The 12,781-nt window shown below is 44.8% G+C and overlaps 1 protein-coding gene across 1 annotated transcript; it reads left to right on the top strand.

The window, feature by feature from the left end:
• The first annotated feature begins 4,565 nt into the window (after positions 1 to 4,565).
• LOC310754638 (DNA excision repair protein ERCC-6-like) lies at positions 4,566 to 11,888 on the top strand. The gene is made up of 2 exons (XM_083596704.1): positions 4,566 to 5,004; positions 8,010 to 11,888. Exons 1-2 carry the CDS (start codon positions 4,952 to 4,954, stop codon positions 11,560 to 11,562), a joined length of 3,606 nt encoding a protein of 1,201 aa, XP_083452830.1. The 5' UTR covers positions 4,566 to 4,951; the 3' UTR covers positions 11,563 to 11,888.
• The last annotated feature ends 893 nt before the right edge of the window (positions 11,889 to 12,781 follow it).

Here is a 12,781-nt window from a genome sequence, read left to right as displayed (position 1 = left end):
GAAATTTCATGGGTGCTTGAGCACCCAGGGCATCAGGTTGTTGGCACCTATGTTCAGGTTAGTTTCAACCACACTGGTTCTCTTTACTGCCTCCCACTCCCCTCCGGTTTGTTAGCACAAATGTTAATTTTGCTAGAATCTGTTATGAGACTGTGATGCAAACAGCCTGCAGAAGGATAATCATGCTGTTATGTACTGAAGTTCTCACCCTGGGCCAGCAGGGGGATACTTTAGATAGTTTTCACTCAGGTCCACTTATGCAAATAAGGAATTGAAAGTGACAGTCAGTGATTGGATAGATACAGAAAGTTGTTACTGTTGTTTGTAGTTGAGCTCTATATAAGCAGGCTGGCTGAACCCTTCAGCCCAGCTCTGTTCTGACCTGTGAATAAACAAGAGCTGTCTGAAGAATCGCTGTGTCGTCTGATATGTTCACCCACAACTTAACACATGCATGTCTACTAAAAGTTAAATCCCACTGAATTCAATAGAGTTTGCCCCCTGTTAAGTGTAGGATTGCAAGTTTAGTATTCATCCGATTCCCTCCCACCCCCCAAAAAAATCCACAGGAAGTGATAAGCAGGCATATTACATTAATGTCCATCACTGAACCTCTCCCTGCTCCAAGCTTACAATTCATTCTGCTGATTTTCTTCCATTTTATGAACACCCTGCAGTCTTGGCTGAAGTTTTTCTCTGAAGTTGGGTGTATGTTTAACTTCACTTGATGAAACAGTTTCAGCCACCTTCATCTCCCTGGCCAGTAGCCTCAGGCAAAAGAAGGAAACAAGAAACCAAAGAAGCCGGGAAGTGGGAAACATCTGTCTGGATTTTCATTTCATTAGCCTTCTTACTGAGCATTCCAGATTACTGCTTTATGTTACATAAGAAATGTGCAAAGACGCTCTCAAGGCAAATCTTTAAAAATGTAGTATAAACACTGACAACTGGGAATCACTGGCCTGCAAGCATTCCAATTGGAGAATAGCCTCTACCAAAGGCATCATGAACTTTGAAGAAGCACAAAATCAGGATAAAAGGGAGAAACAAGCTAAGAGGAAAGCAGAGCCATGGCTAGAGGGGGTCTAACAATGGTTTCTGCTCCAGGTGAAACCTCCATAAGGGCGCCATTGAGACTCCCAGCCTCCCAGGATGTCTGGGCTTCAGCCAGAGAGAAAGATGAAAAAGTGAAAGGTAGCCACAAATTCCACCCTTCGCCTTTCGCCATGAAGCTGAAGAAGGCTCATTTACAACTCGATCCAGGCTGAGGGGGAGTTGGAAAATCTGGAAAGGCTGTGTGGTTCTCCCCAGCGAAGCAGAAAATAGAAATCCCCTGTGGGTTTGCTACTGTATGAGAAAGAAATTCTGGAGGGATAGAGGGAAGGGCAGGAAGCTGAGGAAGAGAATCAGTTGGCCTGGATCAGAGGTTTTCAACCTTTTAAAGTCCATGGATCCCTTGACCAACTACATTCTTTGTGCGGCACCCCTGTGGGGCTCAGGAGCCGAGTTATGTCACCCCTTGCTTGCAGAGCTGAAAGCATCTCACCCTTTTTCGAACACACTCCCTTGTGGAATGTTCCCTCCCCCTCCTCTCCTCCCCCCTCTCCTTGGGAGTCCTCCAGGCAAGGGGCGGAGGAAGGGGTGTGTGGTGGGTGCGGGCCACCCCGGGTGTCACCACTGAGAGGGGTGACAAACTGCCGGGCGGCACTCACCACAGGGCCTGCAGTGTGCCCGAGCCACACATCTCTCCTGGGAGTGACGCGGTGGCTTGAGAGCACACAGGCTGTGCGCTGCCCAAACGGTCTGCTCGCCACCTCCACCCCAGCTTTAGGGTGGCTGAGTGGCAGGAGGCAGGCAGACTCCAGAGTTCCGTGGTGCACCCTGCCCCTATGGGCAGCTTGCCCAGCCACTGGGCGCACCACCCCAGGCGCCTGAGCGGCTTCCTCCACCGCTGCTCCAGGCAGCGGCTGCTGCTGCCCTGGTCTCTAAGCTGCCCCCCTCCTCCCCAAAAAGAAATACTTCCTCATACTGCCCCACAGGGGCCTGGGAAGAAGATGTCCCCAGCCTTAGTGACCCAACGGAGACTTAGTGACCCAACGGAGACTGGCCAAAGGTGAACCTTACCTTGGGAAGCAGCGGTGGCAGCAGTGGGCACTGCTGGGACTGCATAAAGGAAAAGCCTTCAGCACTCGGCACTCAACTCCAAGGCAGGCCTTGCACACAGCAAGCACAATAACAGCCAGCGCAGTGCCTGCCTGCCAACCTGGCCTTGCACTTGCCTATCCATTTCCAACAGCAGGGACTGGTAGACTAGCTGGCTGGGTTCCCTCACCCACTTGCTTGCTTACTCCAAGGGCACCTCAGTTCCTGGCAACCAGCACCCCCTGGCCAGCCCCAGAGGCATCATTCGCCTGGAGAGCTTGTAGCCAGGGCTGCAACAAACAGCTGTGCAAACCTTTCAGTAAGCAGAGATGCAAGAGGGTTTCAGAGGAGGGAGGGAAGAGGGACAGAGGCCAGCGTTGCCCGCAGCACCCCTGATCTTCATTCAAGGCACCCCAGGATGAAAACCCCTGGACTAGATGATCCTTAGGGTGACAGCAGTCACAAAATTAAAAGACGTCTGCTTCTTGGGAGAACCTAGACAGCACCTTAAAAAGCAGAGACATCACCTTACCAACAAAGGTCTGTATGGTTTTCCCAGTAGTGATGTATGGAAGTGAGAGCTGGACCATAAAGAAGGCTGATCACCGAAGAATTGATGCTTTTGAATTATGGTGCTGGAGGAGACTCTTGAGAGTCCCATGGACTGCAAGAAGATCAAACCTATCCATTCTGAAGGAAATCAGCCCTGAGTGCTCACTGGAAGGACAGATCCTGAAGCTGAGACTCCAATACGTTGGCCACCTCATGAGAAGAGAAGACTCCCTGGGAAAGACTCTGATGTTGGGAAAGATTGAGGTCACAAGGAGAAGGGGACGACAGAGCACGAGATGGTTGGACAGTGTTCAATTCAAAACCTGATCTCAGATAGACAATTGCTGCACATGGAAGTTCTACTTTTGACAAACAATTTGCTTTTACTAGAAAGGGATGCTCTTTTTGACTTTGGTCATGCAGTCATAGTTCTTCCTAGGATTCCTTTGCATTAAAATGATATATTACCTACTTTTTATGCCCTTTATGAATAAATGTATTGAGATGTGTGTGTATGTGTTTGTATGTATATGTATGTATGTACGCAAACACACATCCGGGGCGTGGGTATTTGACCTGGGTGACAGAAAACCTAGGAAGGCACGTTTGGCAAATCCTCACCTTGATCAATTTCCACCTGGAAACCTATGTCCCCAATGTGGAAGGATGTGCAAATCCAGAATTGGCCTCCACAGTCACTTAAGGACACACTGTTAAGACCATATGGAAGACAATCTCATTCGACTACAAGTGACAGCCAAAGAAGATGATGAATTATTGGGTAAAAAGACAATTCCGAGCATACATGCCAACTCCCTGTGGCCCTGGGTGCCCGAGCACCCACATAATTCCTCACGAAGAGGCCGGGCACCCACATATTTCAGTTCCAGGGCCATGCACGCTGCATGGCACCCACAGTCCCAAGCACCCATGGTTGTGGGGCCAAGTTGGCACTCCTGATTCTGAGTAAACATGAGGGGCTTCTGGATCATCTCTATTTTCATATATGGTTAAGATTGCACTGTTGGTAATGCAATGAATAGAACAGTATCTTGGAGATCACAAAGTGAGAATGTTGAAGCTCAAAAGTGGCAGCACATTGTTCTTTTCACCCCCATTTTATCCTTACAACAACCCTGTGGGGTAGGCTAGGCTGAGAGACTGTGGCTGGCCCAAGGTAACCTTCTGAGTTTCATGGCTCAGCAGGGATTTGAATCCTGGCCTCCAACATTCTAACTGCTACAGGACACTGTGGCACAGAATTCTTTAATTGCCTGTAGGGTGATTTTTAAATGGCTAAAAAGTTGCAGTCTTTTATCCTGTGAATCCAATGCTGTCAATGAGACTTTATTCTGAATACATGAATAGTACAGTACTGCGGTTTAACTGTAAAGTACTGTGCAGGCCTATGGGACATGGGTGGCGCTGTGGGTTAAACCACAGAGCCTAGGACTTGCCGATCAGAAGGTCGGTGGTTCAAATCCCCGCGACGGGGTGAGCTCCCATTGCTCAGTCCCTGCTCCTGCCAACCTAGCAGTTCAAAAGCACGTCAAAGTGCAAGTAGATAAATAGGTACCGCTCTGGCGGGAAGGTAAACGGTGTTTCCGTGTGCTGTTCTGGTTCGTCAGAAATGGCTTAGTCATGCTAGCCACATGACCCGGAAGCTGTACGCCGGCTCCCTCGGCCAATAAAGCGAGATGAGCGCCGCAACCCCGGAGTCGGCCACGACTGGACCTAATGGTCAGGGGTCCCTTTACCTTTACTGTGCAGGCCTACTCAAAAGTAAGTCTCATTAAAGCCTAAATCATATTTTTCACACGAAATACGATCTGAATTAGGAAGAGCATCAATGCTCCTCTTTTCTTCTCCAGTTACAGCTCCTGCCCCCAAATCATACATTCTTCAAAGTTTTCTATGGTCACTTAACGGCGGCGCGGGAGCAGCCGGAGTAAAACGAATCCAGGAACCGAACTTCCACACATCTGAATTGTGACTCTACATTTTTATCTCAGTGGTGTGAATGAATGAACGAATGGTGTGAATGAACGAATAAACATTGAATGAGCCGCCACCTCCTTCTGGAATGAGAACGCCTCCTCTGTTTTCGGAACGAGCTGAAAGGCTAAAAACTTCGTGCCTCATTTGCATTCCGCTCAGTGATAGGCTGGGAAGGTTAAGGAAGTAGACGCTGCTGCTTGCCGCGCAGTTTTGAAATCTCACTGGCAGCCGGTTCCGTGTTTGTTTCTGCTGCGAAAGTATGGCTGAGCCGTTGGGCACTGATAATCCTGAGCGGGATGAACAGTACCGGAGGTAAACGAAAAGGATTTGGAACGGGAGGGTGATTCTGCATTTAAGGTTTACTTCTGAGCTAAGATTCCAGAGCTTTTTTCCTTTCCCGGATAAGAAATGTGATAACGCCGTTTCTCCTGGGCAAGTGGGAGTCAAGACTGTACAATCCCAGCACTTGCCCGGTGGACTCAGTTGGTCTTACTTCTGAATACACCTGTGTATGGTTACTTTGCAGAGCTGTAATATTCGAAATATTTAATAACAGTTATTTCAATGATTACTAGCTCACATTTCACGGTGCACAAGTTCCCTTGGCAGGTTGCAGCAGATCTAAAAAATGCAGTGTTAAAATTCCAGGATGTAAAACAGCAGCAAAAACAATTAATAGTGTTAAAATAACAGCAGGTCAGAAAGTTATTCAAAATAACAATAGTAAAATGTATGTAGCCCTGCTGGCTTATTTTTATGAGGAAGAGGTGGGGACCCAGTACAGAATAGCTTTATTTCCACCACTCAGAATGTCCTAAAATATAGCATACAGTGGTACCTCTGGATGCGAACGGTATCCGTTCTGGAGCCCCGTTTGCATCCTGAAACGAACGCAACCTGCTTCTGCACATGCGCGGGTTGCCGCTTCCACGCGTGACATCATTTTGAGCGTCTGCGCATGCGCGAGCGGTGAAACCCGGAAGTAACGAGCTCCATTACTTCCGGGTCGCCGTGGAGCGCAACCCGAAAATATTCATCCCGAAGCATATTTAACCCGAGGTATGACTGTACAAGCTTTCTGAGTTCTTCATGCTGGATGTTAAAGGGTGTGTACAGAGAAAAAGCAGAACCTCCAAAATCTACCATTTTTAAGATACCCACTGAATGCTTTTAAAGCACATTGCTTCCCCCCAAAGAATCATGGGAACTATAATTTGTTATGAGTAGCTCTTTGAGGGAAACCACATTTCTCAGGATTCCTTGTTGGAAGCCATGTGCTTTAAATATGTGGTGTGCCTCTGCCCTAACACTACAATGTCCACTCAGAAGTATATACAGTGGTACCTCTGGATGCGAACGGAATCCGTTCCAGAGCCCCATTTGCATCCTGAAGCGAACGCAACCCGCGCTTCTGCGCATGCGCGTGACGTCATTTTTAGCATTTGCGCGAGTGGTGAAACCTGGAAGTAACACGTTCTGTTACTTCTGGGTCACCACGGAGCGCAACCCGAAAATGCTCAAGCTGAAGCTACTTCAACCTGAGGTATGACTATATCAGTGAATTCAATGGTACTTACTCTCATAGGACTGCAGCCTTAATCAGGTTAGGTTCTGCTAGGTGTAAAAAATATTTCAAGATGCATGAAAAGCTGCTGAGGCGAAGAAGCAACATTCCTCTATATTTTTAAAATATAAAATCTACCAAGTATCTGCTAAATCTCCAGCTTTGCAAATATAAGGATTACTGTGTTGGTGTTTTTACTTCTGCTCACTTTAAGTTCCTGATTGTTCCTTTGCAATCACATCTGTACCTGCCCCACAACCTTGTGTTCAGATTAGGACCCATACTGGGCCTAATTAGAACCAGAGGTTGGGCCAGAGGTTTCCCATTGATGATAAAAGCTCAATGGCATGGTTAATCCTGTGATTTGGCCTTTTTTAAAAAGAGAGAGAGAGAGAGAGAGACTTTTGGTGGTGTCACTGCAGTTCTGTAAGACCTGTGCTATAGATTTAAGCACTATCATACCAACTGAAACAGCCATGGCTTCCCCTAAAGACTTCTGATGGTGCTGAGAGTCTCCTGATTCACTTCACAGAGTTGTTAGAATACCCCTATTTTCCTCATAGAGCTACATTGGTTCCCTGGGAAGACGGATTGCTATGTGGAAAACAGGGATCTTCTAACAACTCTCAACACCCTCAACAAACTACAGTTCCCAGAATTCTTTAGGGGTAGCCATGACTACTTAAAGTGGTTTCTTAGAGATTTAAATGCATAGGTCAGGTGGGGTCTTGTGGAACTGCACTGACAGCACCCAAAATACTGTGTCCTTGGGCAGATGAGGCCTAATTCTCTCTGGAGAAACTTACCAAAACTTCACTTCTAATTTTTCCAACGCAATCCTATTTAGTCTACTCAAAAGCAAGTTCCATTGAGTTGAAGTGATCTTTGGGTGTTAGATGGAATAAGGCAGTTGGGAACAGGGTCTGGGCAGAAATCGCAGAAATGTCCAGGAAAATCCAGACGTTTGGCAACCCATGTCAGAAGTCTCGATTTTGGTGAATTTCCTTAAAAATAGCTCAAAAACTGCAATATTTTTCTAGCTGAGATTTTGCAAAACAAGCTCAACAACTTTGACAAAAGAAAAAAGCTCAACAACTTTTGTGCCCGGTTTTCACTTTTTGAAATATGGCAACCCTAGTGTTGAACATCTTTTTATTCCACAAAGGTTTTAATATTTTATATTTATTTATTTAGAAACTGCTTAATCAAACAAATCTTTAAACAGCGTGCATAAAACAATTATCAGTAATACACAAATGAATTCAGCAAATATTGGTAAACTAATATGTGTCTGGACAGGATTTCTGAATTTTAAAAAAATGGTTTTAGCAGATTTCTAATATAGAAAGCAAGGCTATCTGTCTAGCTTTGATTGGAAAGGAAAGCATACATGGTGCCACGCTGAAAGATAAACTCCTAGCAAATGCAGAATGAACATTATATGGCACTTATAGAAGTGCGAGTTCTGCAGATCAAAGTGCTTGAGCTAGAACACATGGAGCAAGTAAATGATACTAGTAAACCAGTCCCAAATTTTTATATAATTTCTAATGCTGTGTGTGAGTGGTCTCTGAGTTTTTAGAGCTATTGTGTGAGAGAGAAAATAAATAATAAACAATAAAGGACCGTTGTTTTGTAGGCATGCTATATTGTGTGAATCAAATGCATGGATGCTGCTGTCCTTCCTACATTTTAAGACCCTGAGTTGATTTTTGCGGGGTATTTCTGACTCTTCAAACTTTATATTTTGCAGATTTGTCTCTCAAGCAAAGCAGGAAGCAAAAAATGGCAATCTGGAGGAATCTCTCTGCCTTCTCAGGAAGGCGCATCAAATCTATCCCTGTGAAAAGCTGACAAGAAAAATGAAAAAAGTTGAGGAAGCATTAGCTTCACTAGCCCTGGATCAGGAAGATGGTGTCTTTGTGGACGTCTGTCAGAGTGGACTAATGTTGTTTGGAGAAATACACGACAAACTATTTGACCACCAGAGAGAAGGGGTTGCCTTCTTATACAGTTTGTACCGCGATGGAAGGAAAGGCGGTATCCTTGCAGATGACATGGGCTTGGGGAAAACCATTCAGATCATCGCTTTCCTCTCGGGCATGTTTGATGAAGAACTCATTCGGACTGTGCTGTTAATTATGCCACCTAGCCTTTTGAGCAACTGGCTTAAAGAGTTTGCCAAGTGGACTCCTGGGCTGCGAGTGAGTGTCTTTCATGGACCCAACAAGTATGAATGTGAGAGAAATCTAAAGAGGATCCAGAAGAGGAGTGGTATTTTGCTCACGACTTATCAGCTGGTCCTCAGCAGTTGGCAGCAGTTATCGAGCTTTGATGGGAAGGAGTTCGTCTGGGACTACGTCATCCTTGATGAAGCTCATAAAATTAAAACACCATCTGCCAAAACGACAAAATCTGTGCATGCTATCCCTTCTCAAAACCGCATTCTGCTCACAGGGACTCCAGTCCAAAACAACCTAAAAGAACTCTGGGCTCTTTTTGACTTTGCTTGTCAGGGATCGCTTCTAGGCACAATGAAAACCTTCGGGATGGAATACGAAAAACCTATCATAAGAGCCAGGACAAAGAATGCAACCCAGGAAGAGAAAGCACTGGGACTTAAGATCTCTGAAAACCTGATGTCCATAATCAAGCCGTATTTCCTAAGACGGAGTAAAGATGAACTACAGAACAAAGCTAAGCCAGAACTCAAAATCAGTCTCCCAGAATATCAGAGCAAGACTGTTGCTTCTGAAATGCCTTCTCTGCCCAGAAAAAATGACTTCATTGTGTGGGTATACTTATCACCCATACAAAAAGAAATATATAGGGACTTTCTGTCTTTGGATCATATCCAAAAGTTGCTAATGACCACAAGGTCCCCACTTGCTGAACTGAATGTCTTGAAGAAACTCTGTGATCACCCCAGGCTGTTGTCAGCACAAGCATGTAGCAAACTTGGTCTGGAAGCTCCCAATTATAATATGGTGGATGGTGGTGAAAATGAAGAGCCTTCCAGCATGAAGAGAAACCTTAGGGACATTTTGGATGAGACTCTGATGGCGGAATCAGGAAAGCTCTGCTTCCTCATGGCCCTGCTGGAAAGATTGCAGGAGGAGGGGCACAGAACACTGGTGTTTTCTCATTCAAGAAAAATGCTGGATATTATAGAGCGCATCTTGACTCACAGGTGCTTTAAGCTAATGCGCATTGATGGAACAGTAAGCCAGTTGGAGGAGCGAAAAAGGAGAATTAGTGTCTTTCAGAAGAGCAAAGAATACTCTGTGTTTCTGCTTACTACCCAAGTCGGTGGAGTTGGTCTAACCTTAACAGCAGCTACCAGGGTGGTGATTTTTGATCCTAGCTGGAATCCAGCTACAGATGCTCAAGCCGTAGACAGGGTTTACAGGATAGGGCAGAAGGACAATGTTGTAATCTACCGGCTAATTAGCTGTGGGACAGTGGAGGAGAAAATCTACAGAAGGCAAGTATTCAAAGACTCATTAATCCGACAAAGCATGGGAGATAGGAAAGACCCATACAGATATTTCACTATGCAAGAACTAAGGGAGTTGTTCACACTGGGAGATACTCAAAGCTCAGTAACACAGCTCCAGCTTCAGTCTTTGCATGCAAGCCAAAGAAAAACAGATAAGCAGCTGGACAAGCACATTGCGTATCTCCATTCACTGGATATATTTGGCATATCAGACCATGACTTAATGTACACACATGAAGCGGTTCATGGAGATGAAATTGAGGATGAAGAAGTCCTCATGGACATTGAACACAGGGTACAGAAAGCCCAAGAGCTGGTACAGCTGGAATCCCAGCTAAAGAACCAATTGATGGGAAACCTCCAAAACACGACTGAAGGGGCATGGCTGAGAGAAATGGAATTGTCCACCCAGCCAAATAAAAAGCCATCAAAGCCTTCTCCGAATTATGCTCTCGTCCCACCTGTAACTGATGAACCCACAAGCAGTGAGAATATCAGTCTTGTAGGTGGCAGTGATGATGACATTGTCAACGTGAGTTCTAAGATGACAGAGCTACTTATTGAGGAGGATGAACGAGTGCTTCAGAACATAACTAATATGGATATCTCTGCATCCATGAACGAAGAATGCAAACCAGCCAGTCCACAAGAAGTAACTCCTATATCTTCTTTTACTCAAGATCATTCATTATCTTACAAGGAGAACTGCAGCCCTGAATGTCAGGTGGTTTCCCATGACCCACCTGCTGAGGCAAATGGCAAGTTTAACGATGCCCAAGTGGCCCCACTGCAGCAGTCATTTCACTATGTGCCTGATGATGATCTACAAACTACTCAAAACCATGATCAAAGTCATGTATCCTCTTCTTCTCAAGCTCACTTGTCTTTCCAGGTAAACTGCAGTTCTGAAATTCAAACAATCTGCCATGACCCTCCTGTCGAGGCAAATGGCATGCTTACTGATATCCAAGGGGTCCCATTGCAGCAGTCATCAGAGTATGTGTCTAACCATGTCAAGCAACAAGGCGAGACTGACATGTCTCTCAATGTTCCTACAAGTCCACATGGAGAGGCAGGTGAAGTTGCTGAGCCAGGTGCCTCAGAAGCATCTCAACTGCAGACCAGTAAAATGTCAGACTTCAGTTTTGCGCAGAAATCTGGAATGAGTGTAATAATGGTTGATGAAGCTCTATCTGGTTCTCCCCAGTGTGATTTCAGACTTGTCTTAGAAGATTCTGAGGATCAGTTGCAAGATATCTCAGGAGTGGAAATGTCATTGAAGGATACAGAGAACACAAGATTTCCACTGAATAACCACTGTAGCTCTTGGGCTCACTCTTGGCTTCAGGAAAATTCGGACAACAGAAGTCTCCAAGCCAGCAAAAGTATAATGGGATCTATGGTTATTGGGGGCTCTGATGATGTGTTGATGAACAACAGTGAGCTTTCTTTTCAGCATAAAAATATGCCCGTTAAAATAATCGTTTCAGATAGTGAAGAGGATGATGATTGTTTTATAACTGATTGGGATGATAGCAAGCACAGACAAGAATCTCCCACAAACAAACTACCTGATATCATGTCAACGCCAAAGTCTAAATTGTCCACAACCAGCCTTTGTTTCTCTCCTAGGATAATAGTTAGTGGAAGAAGATCAACCGCTTCACGAAAATCCCTTGCTAGTATCCTATTGGATCAGGTGGAGGATATTGCAGAGACCATTGAATCCACCAGTTATATGTCTTGTGAAGAAGATTCTTTTAAGCTTTACCTTGAAGCAGAAAAAACTCTGGACTATTGTGATTAGGAGTTGGAGTGGCTGGAAAAGGAGCCATCCAGTGAAATGATAGAGTATGAGAGCGAAGCTAGAGTTTTACTACAGCAGTTTCCAGAGTTTTTATACTGTTACACTCACCCCTTTTATGGTAACCTTTTATTGATTCCTTCCAGAGCAGATTTTCATCCAATCACAGCAGTGGAAAGATGAACCTGCACTTTGAGGGAAATTGCTTCTGACATTGATCTGTAACATTTAAGGCCCAGCTTCTTTCACTTGGGGTGTGTGTATGTCTCTCTCTTTTTTGTAAAAACTAGCTGTTAAGATTTTAAAATAAACCTGGTTTAACTTTGAAAGCCTATTGTATTAGTTGCTCTTTCTTTTACCACATTTTAGTTAAGTGCCATCTACTTCTTTGTCCCCACAGAAGGCAAGGAGTCATTTTTTCCCAGGTAGATATAGGGAGCCTGTGCTCGCCAAAACATTGCTGGATCACACCTCTCATAGTCCCTGGCATCACTTGGACATACTGGCTGGGGCTGATGTGAGGTTTAAAAGTTCCTGCCTCTGCTTCAGGGGCTTAGTTCTCACCAAAATGTCCAAGCCTATATTTGGACTGTTCCTATGTTCACAGCTGGAGGATCACCAAACGAAATGCTCCTCATATTAAAAGTTCCCTGAAGAAAGTAAACTGGCGCGATAAAGGGGAAAGGTAAACTAGAGCTCGGCTGCATTACATCTAACAGATAAATAAGTGGGAAGGGCAGCGAACAAATTCTTGCATGGCTTTGGAGTTCAGGTAGAATAGAGACTGATGTTTTTAATGAATGAATGGGCCCACTAGCTCATCTTGCTTTTTTTAGCTCTCCTGAAGCAGGAGGTAACCAAGTGCTTGCTGGTGATTGGTTCTGTTAGGAATCCCCTAAATCACAGGTGTATAAAATGAAAATGAGATACTGTATTAATGAAATAAAAATTCACCTAATCTAAGCTTGGTGCAGGCAAGATTGGTACTATTAAATGTTCCCCATTAACTGTTGGACATTCTCAAAAAGATTTCAGAGGAGATTATTCTGATTCTTCTAACCAGGTTTACACAAAATAAATACAGTCTGATGTCAAAGTTATTTTCTCCTAAGTACTATATATACTTTAAAAAGTTTTGGTTTAAAATTTGTTCTCCCCTACCCCATCCTAGGTTGCAATCTAGCAGTGTCTGGGAATAAGTGCCATTGAAATTAAGAAAGGG

The sequence above is a fragment of the Podarcis filfolensis genome (genome assembly GCF_964270895.1).
Source record: "Podarcis filfolensis genome assembly, chromosome: Z".
Classification (NCBI taxonomy): domain Eukaryota; kingdom Metazoa; phylum Chordata; class Lepidosauria; order Squamata; family Lacertidae; genus Podarcis; species Podarcis filfolensis.
This window is presented reverse-complemented; position numbering and strand designations above follow the sequence as displayed.